Source organism: Corvus kubaryi, unplaced genomic scaffold, assembly GCF_017639235.1.
Source record: "Corvus kubaryi isolate FWS band 111438036 unplaced genomic scaffold, C.kubaryi_AGA036_p1.0 78, whole genome shotgun sequence".
NCBI lineage: Eukaryota > Metazoa > Chordata > Aves > Passeriformes > Corvidae > Corvus > Corvus kubaryi.
In genome coordinates this window covers 4,800,270-4,819,129 of record NW_024582065.1, presented here as the reverse complement: position 1 = coordinate 4,819,129, position 18,860 = coordinate 4,800,270, and the positions used below count along the sequence as shown (strand labels likewise).

The following is an 18,860-nucleotide window of genomic DNA, read 5'->3' as shown; positions in this document are numbered from 1 at the left end:
ATTCCTGACCCATTTCAGAGCAGGCTGCAAGCACAGTGCAGAGCTGGCAGCCCACAGAGGATGTAGAACATATCCTGTTTGAAGAAGGAAGGTCACACACAGAGCCACATCCGCCTGTCGTTGCACGGATGAGGCCTCACAGAGCTACACACAGGTGGATGCTGCAGAGCTCACCATCCCACACTGCCAGGCCTTACAAATGTGAGCTTACACATTTGCCCCGAAGTGAGGGAGGTTTCTGATCTGAGTGAGACACTGGGCTCTTTCCTGAAACACTACCAGATTTAGTTTCCTGCAATAAAATAATAATAAGAAATAAATCTGTACCTGCCTCATTGATCTAGAAACTGGTACCAGAACAACTTGCCACTAGCAATTTATGGCCTATTAAAATTCCAGCCACTGTGCAGAGAGACCACAGGCTGCTGAAGGCATACATGAATTACTCAGAAATTCAGCTACAAAGCTAGAGTCAACACTGATGGCAGCTCAAGAGCACAAAGAATAAAGAGACTGGAAGCCCTTTAAGTTTTTCCCTGTATTTCAGAAATAAATACATGTCTTAAAGGAGCAGGGCCACTCTTACCTACCTTCCCTGATTCTCAGCCAGAGCTGATGGTATTGTCACCCTGCAAATCAAGTGGGCCACAGAGCCCTGGTTTCCCAGTAGAACATTAATTTTCAATGAGTAATTTTTTTGAGCCAAGGGCTGCTTAAGTCACACAGATAAGGCTGTTGCTAAGAGTCAGCTGTCAAAGCAATGCCAGCTCAGAATCGGCGATGAGGGGGAAGTTTGAAAGCCGCCTGTATCTGAACATATTTACTGATGCTGTACACACAGCATATTGGTTACAGCGCTTTAGATTGCAGCTTCTGGTCAGCAGAGCAGCCTCTGCCTGAGCCACAGCACGCAGGACAGAGCCAGGGCATGAACAGAGACTGCTCTTTACTCAACAGGATACAGACCGTGTGGCAGGAAGGTTTTAATGTAATTCTTGTGACAGGCTTCAACACAGTGACCGGAAGATGCAAGTACGGCACAAAGCAAATCAACCCACTCCAAAGCATCTGTCAGACCCTGCAGGTGTAGCAGCCAGAGCCCAGAATAGGTGAGAGAAGTGCTTTGCAAACTCAAAGCACAACTTAAGATGGTTTGTGCCAGGGACCTTGTGGTGCTCCATCACTTCTGCAATTTTTCCAACACTCTCAACTTGCCAGAGGCTAAACCTCATCCACTGCTTCTGCTCTCACAACTTGCACCTACATTCAGCTGCATTCCTGGAATGAACCCCCTTTCTCTCATCTTTGCTGTCTAGTTTCTCTGTATTTGTTTCAGAATGCAAGGCAGTGTAGGTACTATGCTTTAATATTATCTTGAAATAGGTCATATTTTATTGTAAATCACTTCTAGGGGCTGCATTCAAATCACTTCTCCATTAACACCCCCAGCCTATTCCTGAGGCTCTGCCAGAAAGGAAGGATGTTACATGTGAAGCTGCTCTGGAACATGAAAACTCAGTCTCTTGATCTGTGTAATAAGAATATTTGTACATGTAGGGAAGGTCTGCATTTCCAGGCACATTCGCAACAAAAGTACTTTCAAAATACGTTATCACACCACATGCTCTAGCAGAGGATAGTCAAGCATATACTGTCCTAAAATATGGAACTGGGAGAATGTTTTAAAGCCACAACCAAGTTCCTTACTCTACTAAACTGTGACGATCCCACTGGAATCAAGAGGCAGCACTAAGCAAGTGATCCCCTTTTCACTACAGCCAGTTTTCTTCCCTCTTGGGGACTCTAGAAGAAACTATTTAGTTACCTAACCTTTGTTTTAAGGCAGACAGTAGTCAAGATTCAGATCTCAACCAGGCTGAACCAGTCTTTCAGTCTCTGATGAAACAAACAGCTAACGATTTTCCAGTCCAAAAAAGCTAAACGTGGTTAACTTAATTACCCGAAGGATCCTGTAGTGCCAGGCACAATGACTATTTATGTAAAGTGAAGTAGTTGATTTCTAACTCCCACTACCAAGAGCTGCATTCTGGAGGTGGCACAACTTACACCTTCCTTCACAAAACATTTTGAATCACCAGCCCTGCATTAGCAGGGCAATGCTTCCCTCCTTTATTTACATCCCACAGAAGTGAAAAAGTTCTGTTTATCACTAAGGCATAACGATGCTTGTTATCCCACCAGCTGCAGAAAGTAAGTCAGGTCATTTGTGCTTACACGACGATGACAGAGCCACACGTACACAAAAGCTGACCTCAGTCCACAGAGAGCTGTCAGTATGAGGTGCCTTCCCAAATATCAGTGTTTCCTTGGTTTTCTGGATGCAGCTTTACACCTCCAAAAAATAAATAAAATATGCAATGCAGGAAGTGGCCTTCCATAACTGACTCAAAAATTGCAAGGCTAAGAACATTGTGGGTTCAGGCTGCAGCACTGACATACTTGGAGGTCAGACCACCCCAACAGGGTCAGCCCTTCCCAGATCCAGCCCACATGCAAACAGGGCTGGGCTGCAGGAGACAAGCTACATTCATTGTTTCAAACTGCTGCTAGGAGTGCCAGGATCAGAAAACCAAGCTGAAATGCTGCATTTGCTTGGAAAAGCATGGTCCCAAATGAAATACAGTGTGAGGTGCCTTCAGAAGACAATGAGGAAGGTGGGAAATGCCCTCAAAGCTGCTCAACTCATACAAAACAGTCTTTCCTCTAGAGTCAGACAGGGGCTTTCAGAGTACAATCCCTTCATTCAAATCCAGAAATATCAGAGTGAAACTGTTGGCAGGCTAACAGAACAATGTAGGATGAGGTGTCAGGAGTCTGTGGATAACACCTGGCTTTCCACTTCCTTCACGGTGTGCTCACTGCCAACACAGAGCCAGAAATCACTCAGAGCCGAGGCAAAGAGCATCTGGCTGTCACTCAACATGAACTGTAAGCAGAGAGGGGGAATTTGAGTCTTCCTCTTCTGGGATACCCAAAGATGTACATGCACTTACTACATCAGCCTGTAGCTTTAGGCACTCATTTGGATATCCAGGCTCCTGCCTGCGCTGATCCACGGATGGGGTACCTCCCAACTAAATTATTGTCTCATCTCTCTAGGAAGAAAGCAGCACAACCCCCCAGAAAGCTTCAAACTGTACAAACGGTACAAAATGTAGCTGCCCACCTGCTCCACAAAAATGGTTGCCATGAATACATCCATAAGTCTCTGTGCCTGCTATTTTTAAAGATACTTGGGAGGCAACTGAATTCACTGGTGGTTGTGCTATTTAAGTATCTGGATTAATAATATTCAAGGAATATACTGGTACTTCTCTGTGGCGGAATACAGCACCTGCCTGGCTTACACCTGGCTCAGATGCCTTTTCAGATGCCCAACTTCTGTAATCCAACAGCAAAGTGATAAACCCAGAGCACCGTAAAGTGAAACCCGTGAGTTTTATCCTCAGAAGCCCCACCACAGCCTAAGGAAACTTTACAAAGGGACAGGAAAGGACAAGCAAAAGGATATTTACAGCTGAAACTTTAGTCATTAAAATACTTATAGCTTAATGCAAGGTCTCTTTCCACAGGAAGAGTGGAAACAGAGTACCTGCCTGCAAGAAAATAACAATAAAAAAACCTCAAACACACCAGAAAACCCAGGAGAGGAAGATCCCCGAAGCTGAATGTGCTGACAGGACCTGAACCTTTTCCAGACATCCTTGAATGCCTAAGAGCATTTAGTCTTAATGCATTTCAGACAGGTTCCCCTCCAGCCAAAACTGTGAGCAGTCTGGGAAGGGGGTTCCAGCCCAATGTGTGTCCCACCAGACCCAGGGCACCAGGCTGTGGCAGCTACGTACGTGTAACCCAGGCTAAGCTGGACTTGGGACAGGCTGACAGGAGCCAGCAGTACAGGCTGCTGCTTCTGCCTTGCCCACAGGTCAAATGACCTTGGTGCCACCTGACAACTCATAGGGTATATCATATTCCCACCTCCTGCCACAGACATGCATGAGGTGTCAAGTAAGCTTATTGTAAATAACCTGAAAAATTTGTCTCTGGAGGTTCTTACATAACACTCCTCTTTCCACACTACAACTACAAAAACCGATTTAGTGTTTCCTGTGAAGAGTTCCTATACCTACTTCTAAGCTCAGTTTACAGACTCTAGGTGACATGGGACACATTATTCAGATCAGTTCTCTGAAAACTCATGGTCATGAAGAGCTACAGCTCAGCTTGATCACAGCCACAGACCTCCAAATGGCCCAGATCACAGAAACCCAAACTGACTGCAGAGTGAACACCAGATTTTGTACATAAGCAGCTCACAAGAGATTACCTGCCAGACATTACAGCCTCAAACCCAATCAGTTTTGGAAGTGGTTGATTTCAGAGAAACAATCACAGACTCTAAATAACTTACAGATTTTTAACACAACACATATAGAGTATCTCCTTCCCTTTAATCTTTCCCAGTAAATATCAAAAAGGTGATAGAAATGAAGAGAGGAGCACAGAGCAAAGGCAAGGCATGACCTGGGAGCCTCTCCACACAGTAACTCTTCTGGAAATTCATCCCTCCTGAAGTTTCTCTAACTGCAACAGGGAAAAATATTTGGAAAAGGTCAAATGATTCAATACCACTGAGACCCATAACTTTTCAAGCAGGAACAGGTTTCCATGTGCTTTCAGTTAGAGCACAGACAGGCTGGGGGAAAGGTGGCAAACCCCCCAGCCCACTTCTCCTTTGCTCGTTTGGAGAGCTGTGTATGTGTTTGGTTCGAATTACAGTTGATTTTGCTGCTGGAACGCATCTGCAACGCTGAGCAAACTGCTGAACTCCAGCCAGCTCAGAAAACAACCCACACGGCTGGCAACACTAGCAAATCCCAGGGACGTCTCCTAGAAGCTGCTTTCAGGGACGACAAGGAGAGGGAGATGGACATTTCTCTGCACAGGCTTTTCCCGAGACACCCTTCTGTGCCACTTAATCTATTATGACTCCAGGAAGCAGAAGGGTTAATTTCTTTCCAAGTTCACATACTGTTTGAATTCCTTAGATAAGCTACTTCCACCAAACCCAAGGATCTAGCCTCAGGGGAGAACATTGTGAGGAAAAGCTCTTTTGATAGATTTTCTTCAAAAGAGAAATTAATTCAAAGTCCATTTTTGGAGGTGTTCCATGCCCACACCAACTTCTACCGACTTCAGATGAGGTTGTATTGTGCCTCTGGAAAAAAACCCCAAGCTTTGAGCACTGCCCTACCATTTCTGTTTGCAAGATAGAAATGCTTTATGCTTGCCCAATAAAATCTTCTCTCCTGAAATGAGAAAGCTCGCACACAGCACCACAAAGAGGAAAACCAGACTAAACCAGGCTTTAGCCCTGGGATAAAGCAGTTAACAGCTAGCACAAACTAATCCTGTACCTTTAAAACTGAGCAGTCACTCAGGAAAGCAAAAAAACAAGTTTTGAAAGCCACTGAAGGCTTCCTTCACATCTTGAGGCAGAAAGCAAGTCTGGGCTGTTACGGAATTCGTGTTTGCATACTGTAGGTGATAATCTGTGTACATAGTTGGAAACAAAGCAAGTTTTTATTAGCAATTAGTAACAAGAGTGGGAACAGACCTGCCTGAAGGAGTCAAGAGAAATGCCAACACAGGATGGCAGAACCTTGTAAGATGTGTAGCAGAATGATCCCAATATGACATAGAAAACACTGCTGCTCTGAAGTGGGAAATGCAATGGCATCAGTTCATCAGAGATAAACTGGGTCTTTAACACTGACAGCTTTGACTCCAGGCAGCAGTTTTCCCTTGCACAGCAATTTGCAATGCAAAACAAACTACTTCCACCCTTAGCAAGAAGAGAAATCCGGCATCAAAGAGGGAAAGCAAAGTTGGGAAGGGTTGATTTGTTACATACAGTTTTCTACAGAGTTCAGTTTCCAGTAAGGCATGAAGGCAACACAGAACAGGGTTTGAAACAGTGTGTAAGATATTGCGCAAGGAGGGGAGGGAAAGAGAAGAGAGGATTTAATCCCCTTTCAGGGGAGTGACCTCCCGCTCCCTCCCCTCATCTCCGAAAAATTAAATCCAGCTCGGATCAGCCAACACCACCCAGGTTCAGAGTTCTCCAGCTATGTACTTCCCTTGCTCCGGAGAATGATATGGCATATGGGGCCCTACAACAGAACTATTAAAATCTCATCAAGGGGTAAGCAAGTGGTGGCCATATGCTAAACCACTCAAGGGAAGAATAACCAGGGGAGGAAGCACAGCCAGGCAGAAAGTCTGCAGGCAGGGTCTTACCTGGTAGATAAACTAGCAAAGTCTCCTCCATCTAGCAACCTGATTTTGCAGAACAGAACCCCATTGACAAAGGGGACGGCAGTCAGCTCTTCTAGAGTGAAACTTGTCTGAAACTTGAATTTCTTCTTCTTCATCAGGAAAGCCATGGGCAAATTCAGCTTGGAAAGCTCAGGAATTCCAAACAAGATCAGGGAGAAGCAGCTCACAGCACACACAGACAAGCAGAAGAAGGGCAGTCGTCCTGGGAGCACAAGCAGGGAGTAAATTCCAGTTCAGTTACAACGACAGCCCAGCTTCAAACGCACAATTCTCTTCTCTTTGGTGGTGGGATCTGGCTGTGGGATCATTGCCACGGCAGGCTTCAGGTGAGCAGGAAGAGGTCAGATTAAATCTCTGCAACATCTCCAAGGGAAAAGGGAGGGAGGGAAGATGGGTCTCAGCTCCAGACCAGCAGGAGCTGTCCCATATAGAGGCTGCAGTGCTCTGTCTTCAGCACAACCCCTCCTGAAAGTATCTCTTGTCAGAGGTCATCTCGAGTCCCTGGAGAAGCCTTAAGTCTGTGGGCAGTACACTCAGACAGCATCCAGTCTCTATCTCTTGTACAACTCTTCGATACAGGTCTTTGGGTCAGCCTTTGGGAGGGAAATGAGTAAGTTAGTTCCAGCCAGTCTTGGACTCCTCCTCCTGCTCTAAAACCTGTTTGGATGTGTAATATTCAGTCCAGACTCATTCCAGTTCGAAGAGGTATGGCCCCAATTAGCCCAGCCCCAACACCCTCTTTCCCCTTTTTGCCTAGGGCAAGCTTCACTGTTGTCATCCCCCTTGTAATTTCTGTTTTGCAAAGCAGCTCATAAAAATTTGTTCTATTTTCAGCCATCATCTTTAGAAGCAGTTCACCCAGCAAGATCATTCTAACGTGTAGTCTAACAAGAGGAAGGAAAAGCCTTCTCAAGAAATGAAGAATATGTTTCTTTCCTGTATTTCCAACCAGCCCTAAGTGTTAGCACCTGCATCTTACAAATAGAGAAAGCAGCAGAGAGGGAAAAAAACAAGCAGCCTGCTCCAGATTACACAGCATAACAACCGAATCAGGTCATCTGGCTGTCCAATCGCCAGGCCCACCGGGAATGCTGCCTTCCCCCGGCATCGGGTCTGCACAGAGCTGCGCCCTGCACAGCTCAGATCTGGGGCTGGACACAGCAATTTCGTTACACTTTTACACAACACCTAAACCGGGGAGGCAGAAGCTGATTAACATCTCAACGGGACAAGGTTATGAACACCGGGGAGTAAACAATCCTCACTGATTCTAAGAGCTGCCTGCGTGGGCGGGTGGGTGATTAAAGACCCTCTCCCGCCCGGTGGCTGCGGGAGAACCCACCTGGCTCTGCCCGGGCACCTCCAAAGGGGTTCCGCTGTCCTGCAGACACCTCGGAGCAGAGAGGGGGGAGATGGGTCAGTGCTCCACACCACCAGCCCACTCCACGAGCACTACCTGCCTCTGCGCCCAGCTGCTGCCAGGTCTCAGCCTTGGCTGCTGTGAGGTCACAGCCTGTCCCCTGGCACTCCGGGGTCATGCACTGAACCGTATTCAGGACCCAGCTCTCTGTCTGAGCCATGCACTGAGCTGTGTCCAGGTCCCAGCTCTCTGTGTGAGCTGTGCCCAGGTCTTAGCCCACCTCCTGGCCCTCTGAACCCCGCAGTGCCCTGCAGCCCAGCCCCAGGGGCCAAGCACCGGGCCATGCTCGGGCCGCAGCCCAGCTCCGGCCCCACAGCCCGTGCACCGAGCTGCAGCCCGGGCTCAGCCCCCTCCCAGCCCGTGCACTGAGCTGCAGCCCGATCTTACGCCACTCCCGGCCTCCCATCACCAGCTGCCTTACGGGAGGTCTCAGCCCGCTTCCCAGCGCCCTCCACTGACCTGCGGCACGGTCCCGGCCCGCTGCCTGCCCGGCCCTGCCCGCTCCTCCAGCCCGCTCTTCGCACGGCGGCCGCCGCTCTCCCCAACACGGCCGCCTCTGCCCGCACTACGCCAACTGCGGCCGCTACGCCGATAGCGCAGGCGGTGCGCAGGCAGCGCACGGGGAGAGCGACACCGCCGCGCTTCGGGAATACCGACAGCACGTAACCCCCGCCCTCCTCCCCGAGACGGGAGAACGCGAGCGGCGCCGTCCGATTGGACAGCAGCAAGGAGGCGGGCTGAGCAGTGCGAGGCAGCGATTGGTTGCTCCGGCACGGGGCGGGAAGGGAGTGCGAGGATTGGAGGGGAGGGCTGTCAGTTTGGACAAGCCCCGCCCCCTGCCTGAGGGGGTGGGCGGGAAGCGGGCTCTTCGGTGTCCCCACAGCGGGAATTGGACCGCGGGGCTTCCCGCCCCACAGGATGTCTTGGAGCCCCTCTTCAGGCTGAGCAGCCCCCAGCTGGCACGGGAGCTGAGGGGATGGCAGGGGCCTGCGGTTGGGGTGTCTCCCTGCCTGGGCCGAGGTGATGGCAGGGGCATCGCTGACATGAGACGTGGAGCTCCTGAAGTGGGTCCAGCGGAGGGCAGTGAGGATGACTGGGGAACTGGAGCATCTCTGTTATTAGGAAAGGCTGAGGAAGATGGGCCTATTTAGCCTCGAGAAGAGATGACTGAGAGGGGACCTCATTAATGTGTATAAATACCTAAAGTGGGATGCTAAGAGGATGAAGCCAGGCTCAGCTCAGTGGTGCCAACCACAAGGACAACAGGCAATAGGCAGAAAGCAATGCCCAGGAAGTTCTACCTGAACATAAGGAAGCACTTCTTTCCTGTGCAGTGATTGCTCACTAGCCCAGAGAGGTTGTGGAGTCTCCCTCACTGGAGATATTCCAGAACCATCTGGATACAATCCTGTGCCATGTGCTCTGGGATGACCCAGCTTGAGCAGGAAGATGGGACCGGATGACCCTCTGTGGACCCTTCCAACTCAACCCATTCTGTGGTTCGGTGACAGATGTGGTCTCTGTGTCCTCCTGACAGCTAGGAACCCTTCCCCTGGCTTATCCCAGTGCCCAAGCAGCTTCTGGTGACATCCCTCTCATCAGTGTGTCCCATGAGCTGCAGGCACATGGTTCCTCAGGCTACTCAGCCGTGTAGCCATCCTGTCCCCACAGGATACCACAGAGTGGCTGTGGGTCAGGCCAGCAGTGCCTGGGCTGCCTGGGAGCAGGAGGGAGGCCCTGGCACCACTGAGCCCTGGGGGCAGCTCGAGGCAGGGCCTAGAGCTGGAATCTCACCCTCCACATGTGAGATGTGGCAACCAGTTGGGCACATCTCTTCATCAAAATGGCTCCGTGTTATTATGTGCTGCTGCTGTGTCCAGTGCTGCGGCTGGGATCCCTGGTTAGGCTGGATTCCATCCTTTAAGGGCAAGCAGAACAAAATGTCTCTCCTTGTCCTGAAGGAGCCTGCAATCATCAACGTGATTTGCCTAGTTTTTAAATTTAGGGATTTGCCCAAGAGCCTCTGTGGCTGAGAAGTTGATGCTCATACGGGAGGAACTGTTCTCCAAGGCTGATATGCAAATCTTGGATGAAAGCCTGGGAGTCCTTGCTATCTGCCAGGCTTTGATGCCCAGACTCCTTGCCTGTAATCTTTGCCATCTGTGTAGATGATATCAGAGCTATCAAATAATTCTACCACAATGTGAGCCTTGAAAAAAAAGAGTCTACTAGGAAAAGTACACAGCAGTGTCCTTGGATAAAAGTGAAAAATTGAATCAAGCCAAATGCATTGCTATGATTTTTGCCTACCAGGTTAAGCTTACACAGACTTTGGACAGGGAAAACATTTTGTATTGGTACAGGGAAACCAACACAGGACATACCAGGAGTTACCAGGAAACAGCAGGGTTTACAGCTGCTGTTACAGGCAAGGCTTGAATCCTTCCATCGGTTCCTATCTGGTGTTTTCAAGGCTTTGAGGCATTGCTGGAGATGGGCTGGTATTTTTTGATTTCTGTTTCCAGCTTATTGGGAAAGAGCTGAGCCTGCTAGATATTTGATATTTACCAAACTGTGATGCTGAAATACTGGAGGCATCTGAAGAATCCAGCCCTGTTCTCACACCTCTCATGCCCCAGCACACTGCTGACATGTGGATGCTCTGCTTCCATCCCGAGGTAAAGGACAAATGATCCCTGTGTGTGGTGTGGGAGGAGATTGTATGTTATCTGCTATGATTCACTCTGATAAATAACCTTCTCAAGGACTTCTCTTGTTTATAGCAACAGCCTCAAATGCTAAAGTTTACAGAGACTTTAATCTTTGCTGTTCTCAAGCATATTTACTTCGCAGTTTTATCAGAAACATCTCTGGAAAACCTCAGTGTTTTTATAATTAATTGAATAATGTGACTGATGTTAAAAATAAATGGGTTTGGAAAAATGCCCAGTGAGCTGCTGAGCAGTGTGTAGTATAGCAACCGTAGCTGCATTCTCAGGGATATGTGTATTTTCCTAACAAACGCAGTCTCATGACTGAGAGATTAAATCTTTATTAGTTCGAAATTCACCCTGTTGATTTTGCTGTGTTTATGCTGCATAGTTGTTTCTGAAGAAATTCACATGTTTTAAAGGGACAGTGCTCCTGTTTACAGAGGGGATCGGTTAGTCTGAGCCTCCCACAGAGGGAATCTGGGAGTAGGGTATCTTCATCCATCCACCATCCCTCTGGTTTATATTATTTTCTGTTCCAGGCGCAACCCATTAGCCATGGGACCGTGTGTGTGACCAAGGGGCTCTGATACATGTGGATTCTGCTCATCCCAGACTCACATCCTATGGATTTCTCCTCTATGGCTGTGCCCACCTCACCTCAGCTCTGTGACCCCCAGCCACGTCCTTGCCCTGTGCTCTTCCTGACCTAAGACTTTCCCAAGGCCGCTCCCCAGTGCCGCCACCACTTCCTCAACTTTTGCTGGCTCAGGGCATTGTCTTATCAGTCTGGGATATTTTTATCAGTCTGGGCTCTGCAGTTAAGGCTGGGCCTCACCTCTGCTCTCCTGGAGAGGTGTGCCCAGCTGGCCAAGGCTGGGACCGCTGCGCTCTGTGAGCGAGCACCAACAGAGATGCCTTATCTTGCCTCCTCCCTGCTTTGAGGACAGAGATAAGGCAGCAGTGGAGAAACAAGGCAAGATAAATGCAGGAGGGACAAAACTCAGTGAGGTGAAGTGAGGTAGATCCTGTAATGCATTTGGTGAGCCTTCAATTACTGTCTCTTATCCCAGGGGAATCCCAGATGCACAAGCCCTGAAAACTACATCATCAGCATCTTCCTCTGGAAAGCATCATCACACTAATTCATTTGTCCTGGCAGCCAAATGATTAAAGTTTTAAAACTAAATTACACATGTTGCTGTAACAGCATAAACAGAGTAATGGTTCTCCTCTGTTACACCTGTCACCTCTGCTGTAATTGCCTTAATGAGCTTTCAGCCTCATCATCCAAAAAAAAGAGATTATCACATGACACTTTATGCTGTAAGTGTGTTCTTGGAGCTGTGGGTGGGATGCGATGACCTGCTCCAAGGAGCTGTGGGTGGGAGCTGCAGTGGATGGGTGCCTTCCCCAGGACTGGGGGAAGCTCCAGGCTGGGGAGCTCCCAAAATGAGGCAGGGGGTGCAGACACCACAGCAGTGTAAGCTGTAGCATGCAGGCAGCTGGAAACCCTGTGATGGGAATGGGTACCTATCCCCATTGCATAGGATTACCCCATGGTGTGGAGTTACTCCAACCTCGTGTCTTCTCAGCTTAATAACAGGCTGCACTTTGACCTGCTTGTGTTTGTTACTTTTTCCATATTTAACTGAACTTATCATCATAAAGGCCAGGAACTGTTTCACTTTCTGTGCCAGGCTGGGTTTCCTGTTGGATGTGCAAAGGACACACCTGCACCGTGGGTTTCTGGCCTGCCAGCACTGGGAATCCTGTTATCGACAAAGGGAGCCCAGGAATCTGGAGTCGGTGGATTCCTTTCCCCAAATATGCAGCTAGACCTGAAAATCCAGCTGCCTGGCTTTTTTTGTTTACTGGTTTCCATGTCTGCTTCAGTGTGTCCTGGGAATGTATGGCAGGACTCTCCAATGAGGTCTGTGGGTAGAACTGGATCTTTGTTTGTTTGCCTCTTCCAAAATCTGCAGACTTGGAACCTGCTTTGCCTCAAGGCTTGTTGAGTTTATTAAGCCTTATCCTGTGGCTGTATCCCAGCTATCCATCCCTTCAGTGGTGTGCTGGACAAGAGACTTGCTGGTTGTGGCTGGTTGTGGCTGGTTGTGGCTGGTTGTGGCTGGTTGTGGTCTGTCCCACTGACTTCAACCCCACAAATACTGCTGTTACCCCAAATACATCAGAAGCAAGTGTAAGTCTGTGGTTCCCCCTTGACATAGCAACCTCTAATTTGGGATCCCAGGTGGCAGAGGTGAAAGAAACTGTCCCTGCTGGCGCTGGGATTCTGTCTTGGGTTAATCACCTGCACATCTGGGACCCAAGGGCTCATGAGCCCCATTTGCAGGTGATACCGGCTTCATTCCAGCACTCAAAACACGGCCTGGCCATTTTCACACTGACCTGACCACCCTTCTGCTGACAGTACTGGCTGGCAACAACCTCTCATGTGACAGCAGGAAAAAAACCACAAAAGATCCCCAGAAGGATGCTTTGCCAAAACAGGCTTGACAAACTTTAAAAATATGCTGGAGGAAGTAAAGGTTATTTGGGTGAGTGTGCAGGTGGTATCATTCTGTCCCTCAGTGAGGATCTGCTCCCAGAACTGTGATGTGGTGATGGCACTGCACTGTACTTGTGGGATACTGACATATGTGTGGCCTTCTAAAAAACCTTAAAACCTGTCCCTTTACTTATAATGAGGAACTTGATGTGGTTTTTTTCATCTTGTGCTTGCCCATTCGGTTCTACAGTGAACTCATCCCAAAGACAGACACCTCAGTGTCCTCTGCCATGTCTGTGGGAAGCAGAAGGACCTGGTCTGAGTCCCCAGGCATCCTGACTTTTCCAGGGATATCTCATTGCTGTGCTCGGCCCTTTGAATTTCTTCCTCTCCAGGCTCTCAGCCCTGAAAAGATTCACCAGCGAAGGGAGCAAACAGGATCCCACAAGGGTCTGGAGGACAGGGGTGGCTCCTGGGACAGCGCAGTGCCGCAGCTCAGGATCCCGGCGCGCAGTGCCATCTCCTGGAAAGCCGGTCTGCAGCCGGACACATGGTAAGCAGAGCTTTGCTCCGGAGGGAGCAGAAGCGCTTCTGGCGGCTTGGCGATGCCTCCATGGCCACAAACATTCTCTTCTCACCACTGAGAATCCCCCACCAAATTTCCCTTTCCCCAACAGGCCGGAAGATGCTGCTCACCCTCATCTCCGAGGCACCCTGTGGCAGAACATCTCTGCATGGCTCCTTCCCAGTCTGGATGTTGAATACAAATCTCTAGGTACAAAAAGAACAGTAGAGAACAAATAAACATCTATAAATGCTACTCCTTAGCTTTTGTTCTGTTTGGGCATCAGTTGCCTGTTCAGTTGAGTGTCCTGTGTATTTGTTTGCCCTGTCAGTGTCCTGTTCACCTATTCCTCCTGGTTTTAAGGGACACTTTTCTCTGTCCCTCCCCAAGTTTGATGACCTCTTCATGAGCAACAACCAAGCCCCTCATCACACAGTTCACCCTATATTTAAAATGTTGCCACATCTTTTTAATGAGACAAAAATCTGTACACAGAACACACACTTGAATGCTGCTGGCTCTTGACTAAGCTCTACACTTATCCTGAAAAGAGAAGAAAAATGGGTGGTTCCGATGGCAATATGTTTACTCCTCTAGAAAAGTAACGCAGCTGAAGTGCTTAGTCACTGAAAAAATGCACACTGCAATTTAAAGCCAAAGGCTGGTATTTCTACCATTATTTTAGGCTTTGTGACATCTTCTGAGCTGTTGGGAGATTACTGTACTTCAGTAATCTGTCAGACACTGTGAAATAACTCGTGCTCCAAGGTAAGCCTGTAAAAGCTATTATTTGAAAAAGACTGTAATTATGTAAATACAAGGCCACAAGGTTCACAAACAAGAAGAAAAGCTACTGTGACTCGTGGTTGTTCACAGCTCTCCTTGGTCCCTTCACAGTGATGATTCTGTGTTGCAAAGTTGTTGTCATGAACTCATTTTCACTTCCGCCTTGGCCCATACCAATGAACTGAAACAGCCTGTTTACCAAAATGTATTTTTTATTAAAATTCAGATTTGTAAAGGAGAGATCATTACACAAATGAGGTAAACCAACACATATGACATAGTTCTCACTTTAAAAATAAATTTCAATTCAGCAATTGATTTGATTCCACAAAGTCTAAGAGGAAGAGTCAGGCAAGTGCTACGCATGTGGTGAGATGCCAGACAAGGCAGGATCCACCCCGTCTCAGCTTGGAGGTGTCAGTCCCAAGGGAGCCTTTCAGGGACCAAACCCTTCTCATTGTGTTGTCCTTTTCTCCCCCTTCAGATTTGCAGACAAGAGATGAGTAAAGGACAGGGACCAACAGCGGTGACCTCTTCACCTACTGCTCTAACCAGGGGTCTCCCATCAGCATCTTCCCATTAAAGGCTGTGTAAAGGTTTCATTTGATTGTGCAAATTCACTCCCTTGCCAGCCCTAAAGGAGACTTAACAGCAAGTAAATACCAGCTCTGGAAAAGTTCCATTTCAAAAGTAATACCTGGCAAGCAACAAGCCTGTTAAATGTAAGCCACTTTGCAAGGTAGAAGGAGACGAGTTACACTTCCTTTTTTTCTTTCCCTAAGTTTTCTTCCATGTATGTACAAGTGGACAAGTTTGTGAAGTTACTGCAAGTCTGTGAAAATCATGTTGACCATCCTGTGCAATTAAGCTTTCTCATTAAGGACCGAGCCCCATAGCCTGAATGCTTCAGAAGTGGCTGTGATGATGTTTTACCCTGTATAACGGTATAGGACAGTGAGGAGAACCTCAGCTCTGTTTCTCAGGATGCGGCCGGCCAGCAGACAAACACGGAATGGCTGGACTCACTTCCAGCTCCCAAACAGTACAAAACAAACTCCACCAGCAGCAGAACCAAGTAATGCCCCAAAATTCACTCAAATCAGTGGCTGACAAACTCCTAAACACTGGGAACTCCTGTGTGGCTGCAGCTTAGTCCGGGACCTTAGTCCAGGTCCACTTTGATGGATCAAGGTATTCTGGAGGTGCCAAACTATGCAGATGAGGCGGAGATGGAGTTTCACCATTCAATCCACCTGAGTGAAACTCATCCAGGCCCTTGGGCATTTACGCTGTGACAAATAAAGACATTGCACCAAGACGTATCCCAGGAGAGTTTCTGGTACCCAAGACATGAAACTTCCATCACATCTGCCAAGCTGATAGAGAAATTTCATGACTGCACGCAGATAAAACATGAGGTGAATACACTGTTTCAATCCCACCGGGATCCTCAGGGGAGGTGGGTGGCACTTAAACTGCACAGAGCCTGGGTGCTGGTCTGCATGGGCTGGATGTCACGCTGCAGCATCCATAGCTCTCAGTGCAGAGGGAAGGTTCAACCACATCCAGGACCATGTTTCCAGTAAATGCTTCCAGCAAGAGCCAGAAATGCATTCACTGTGTGCGCTATGGTTCACGATCACTGTACCTTGGCAGCTGCAGCACTGATATCCCGACAAAACTCTCCACGTTAGAAGTCAGTTAAAGGCTATAGATCTTGAGAGAGAGACAAAGAGAGAGGCGTCATACTTAGGAGAGATTTTTTCCAAACAGAAATTAAAAAATAACTTTAAAAAAAAAAAAAATCTATTGTTCGAGGAACTAAAACAACCCATATTAAGTTGCTGGTTTATTACACATCCTGCTATGGCTCTGAATCAGAGTCTTAAAAGGCAGATTAGCACAAGATTAGCAGAGAAAGCTGTTCAGGCTTAGCCAGGCTCCAAGGGAGCCATTCACACTGAGAAGAGCCAGCACCCCTCAGTCCCAAGTGTCCTCTGCCAGCATGGGCAGGTTTTTAGCATGGCAGATGTCCTATAGAATCATAGAATTGTTCAGGTTGGAAAAGACTTCTAAGATCATTAAGTCCAACCATTTCCCCAGCACTGCCACATCCACCACTAACCCATGTCCCCAAGTGCCACATCTACACATCTTTTAAATCCCTCCAGGAATGGTGACTCCACCACTGCCCTGGGCAGCATGTGCCAGGGCTTGACAACCCTCTCAGGGAAGAAATTTTTCCTAACATGAATCTGAAGTTCCCTCCCATCACTGTTTCTTTCACTGGATCATACCATCTTGCTGCCCTGTCTGGCCAGGGTCAGTGGTGACCGATGGACTGGGTGTATTGCTCTGCAAAAATCGACGGAAGTCCTTAATCATGGGGCGGAGGACCTGGATGAGGGCACTCAGTGCTGCCTGTGTCCCTTCCATGGCCTGTGCCTGCCGCTCCTGGGCGCACGCCTGCACCTCCTGCGAGCGGCGAATCATCTGGAGCAAGTCATTCTGCTGCTCCAGGTGCTGGGCAATCTCCTTCACGTGCAGATTGGTCACTCGCTGCTCCTGCAGGAGCTTGGCTGAGTTCAGGGCAATGCGGCTTTTCAGCTCCTGGGGCTTGGCAGACACCTCGTGTTGATGGGCCATCATCTCCAAGGGCGCCTCTGTGGTGACAGTGGTGGGGGCTTCTGTGGTGCAGTACTCCACAACCCCATCCTCCAGACTGTGGTAGGTTGTCTCTGCAGGAACTGAGAATAAAGGACAGAAAGGGAGTCAGGAGTAGCTGCGATACAGGATTTTTATCTACAGGACTATTCAGTGAATAGCACAAAAATACGGCCTGTTCAGTGAGATAACATACAATGGCCAGACATGCACAAAATGACCTATTTAAGTCTACTCCACCCTCAGTCGAGCTTCCTTCTGGGCAGTACAATCCAAAGGAATAGGGAATGCCTTATCTGTCTAGACAATATAATTTCTCAACCTCCAGTTTAGAACAATTTTTCCAAGCAGCATGAACTGACTGACATAACAGCAAAGACAAGATTCAGAATGGCCCCTCTCGGTAGAAGAGCTGCTCTTTACAACACTGCACACTGGGAAATCAGCCCTGGAAATGTTTTTCCCTCTGCTTTTGTTCCCAGAGAGGGACTGAAGAATCTCCCAAGGTGCAAAGGATCCTTGACTCCTTTGTCCTTAAGGCTGAGTCCAGCTCTCAAAGCTGACTTTCAGTATGTGCCTGTCTTGCGGCCACTCCCCTGCAGCACAAGGGCAGACTGGGAGGAGCATTTCATTGCAGAGATGTGGGGATTTCTTTTTGTTGGGGCTTTCTTTGCCCAAAGAACTTGTGGGCACCTGGAAATGCTCAAGGCCAGGCTGGATGCAGCAACCTGGTCTAGTGGAAGGTGTCTCTGCCCATGGCAGGGGGCTGGAACTGGGTGCTCTTTAAGGTCCTTTCCAACCCAAACCATTCTGTGGTTCTTTCCCCACACAAGGCTCGGGGTCTGCTCGAAGAGGGGTTTCAGGGCCTCTGTGTGACCCTCCAGTCCAGCCCAGAGCGTTCCAGCGGGCGCAGCACTCACTCTGGGTCAGGGTGACCGTGGTGGCCGACGCGGTGATGGGGATCTCGCTCCCGTCACCCGCGCCGCAGTCCCCGCTCGGCAGGCTGATGATGGTGGCCTCTCCCAGCAGGTTGCAGATGCGCTGCTGCATGGGGGTGAGGATCACCGGGGCGGCCGCGGCGCCCGCCGGGTCCTCGCCCTCGGGCCCGTTGCCGCCGCCGTTCTGGTTCTCGCCTCCTCCTTCCATGGCAGCCCGCACTTGGGCCACTTTGCGCCGCACCTCGGTCTTGAGGTCAGACCACTTCTTCTTGACCTCGGGCAGCTCGCGGTGGCAGGTGGCGACGGCGTTGACGCGGCGCAGGATGTCGTGCCAGGCGGCGGCCTTGGCGGCCAGCGGCACGCCCGCGTTGAAGTGGTTGACGAGGAGGTGCTTTCCCCGCTCCAGCTCCTCCACGATGATCTCCACCTCCCGCTCCGAGAAGTTCATCTTCCGCTTCTTGGCTGGGGGCGCCGGCGGCGACGCCATGGCCATGGGGGGGGGGGGGGGGGCCCCGGGAACGGGGCACGGGGTCACACCTGGGGGGCCTGGGAGACGCTGGGCAGGGCCAAGGGGCGGCAGGGCCCCCCCACCCCCGGGACCGGGGACAACAGGGGGGCCCCGAGGCCCCTCAGGGCCCGGAGGGCTCGGTCCCCCCCCGTTCCCCCCTTGGCACCGCCAACGATACGCAAATTGCGTACGGCGCCCGCCCGGCAGCCCCGCGCAACAGCCCCCACCCTGCGGCACTGGCGTAATGGCTTCCAGAATCGGCCCCTCTTCCTGCCACGCCTGATTGGCCCTCCCGGCTGCCCGTCACATGACTTTCCCGCCTCCCGCCTGCAGTGCCGCATTATTATTGGCCAAGAGCCCTGTCCATCACGCAGCCAAGAGGCGGCCCCGCCCCGC

At 49.7% G+C, this 18,860-nt stretch overlaps 2 protein-coding genes across 3 annotated transcripts in view; both read right to left on the bottom strand.

Annotated features, from left to right (window-relative positions):
- The window catches only part of FAM102A (family with sequence similarity 102 member A), a 37,600-nt gene extending 29,215 nt beyond the window's left edge, over positions 1–8,385 (bottom strand). The window contains exons 1-2 of the mRNA XM_042052186.1: positions 8,240–8,385; positions 6,322–6,953 (exon numbers count right to left, since the gene is read on the bottom strand). Coding sequence (XP_041908120.1) covers positions 6,322–6,467 — 146 coding nt within the window. The 5' untranslated portion in view covers positions 6,468–6,953; positions 8,240–8,385. The remainder of the gene's footprint in view (positions 1–6,321; positions 6,954–8,239) is intronic.
- A 6,163-nt stretch (positions 8,386–14,548) lies between these two features.
- Positions 14,549–18,706, bottom strand: NAIF1 (nuclear apoptosis inducing factor 1). Of its 2 annotated transcripts, XM_042052806.1 has the most exons (3): positions 17,939–18,702; positions 16,652–17,101; positions 14,549–16,070 (listed from the first exon to the last, which is right to left on the bottom strand). In XM_042052806.1, exons 1-3 carry the CDS (start codon positions 18,447–18,449, stop codon positions 16,063–16,065), a joined length of 969 nt encoding a protein of 322 aa, XP_041908740.1. In that variant the 5' UTR covers positions 18,450–18,702; the 3' UTR covers positions 14,549–16,062. The 2 variants fall into 2 exon arrangements, with proteins under 2 accessions (XP_041908740.1, XP_041908739.1); XM_042052805.1 differs by lacking the exon at positions 14,549–16,070 and having other exon boundaries at positions 16,528–17,101; positions 17,939–18,706.
- Between the last annotated feature and the right edge of the window lie 154 nt (positions 18,707–18,860).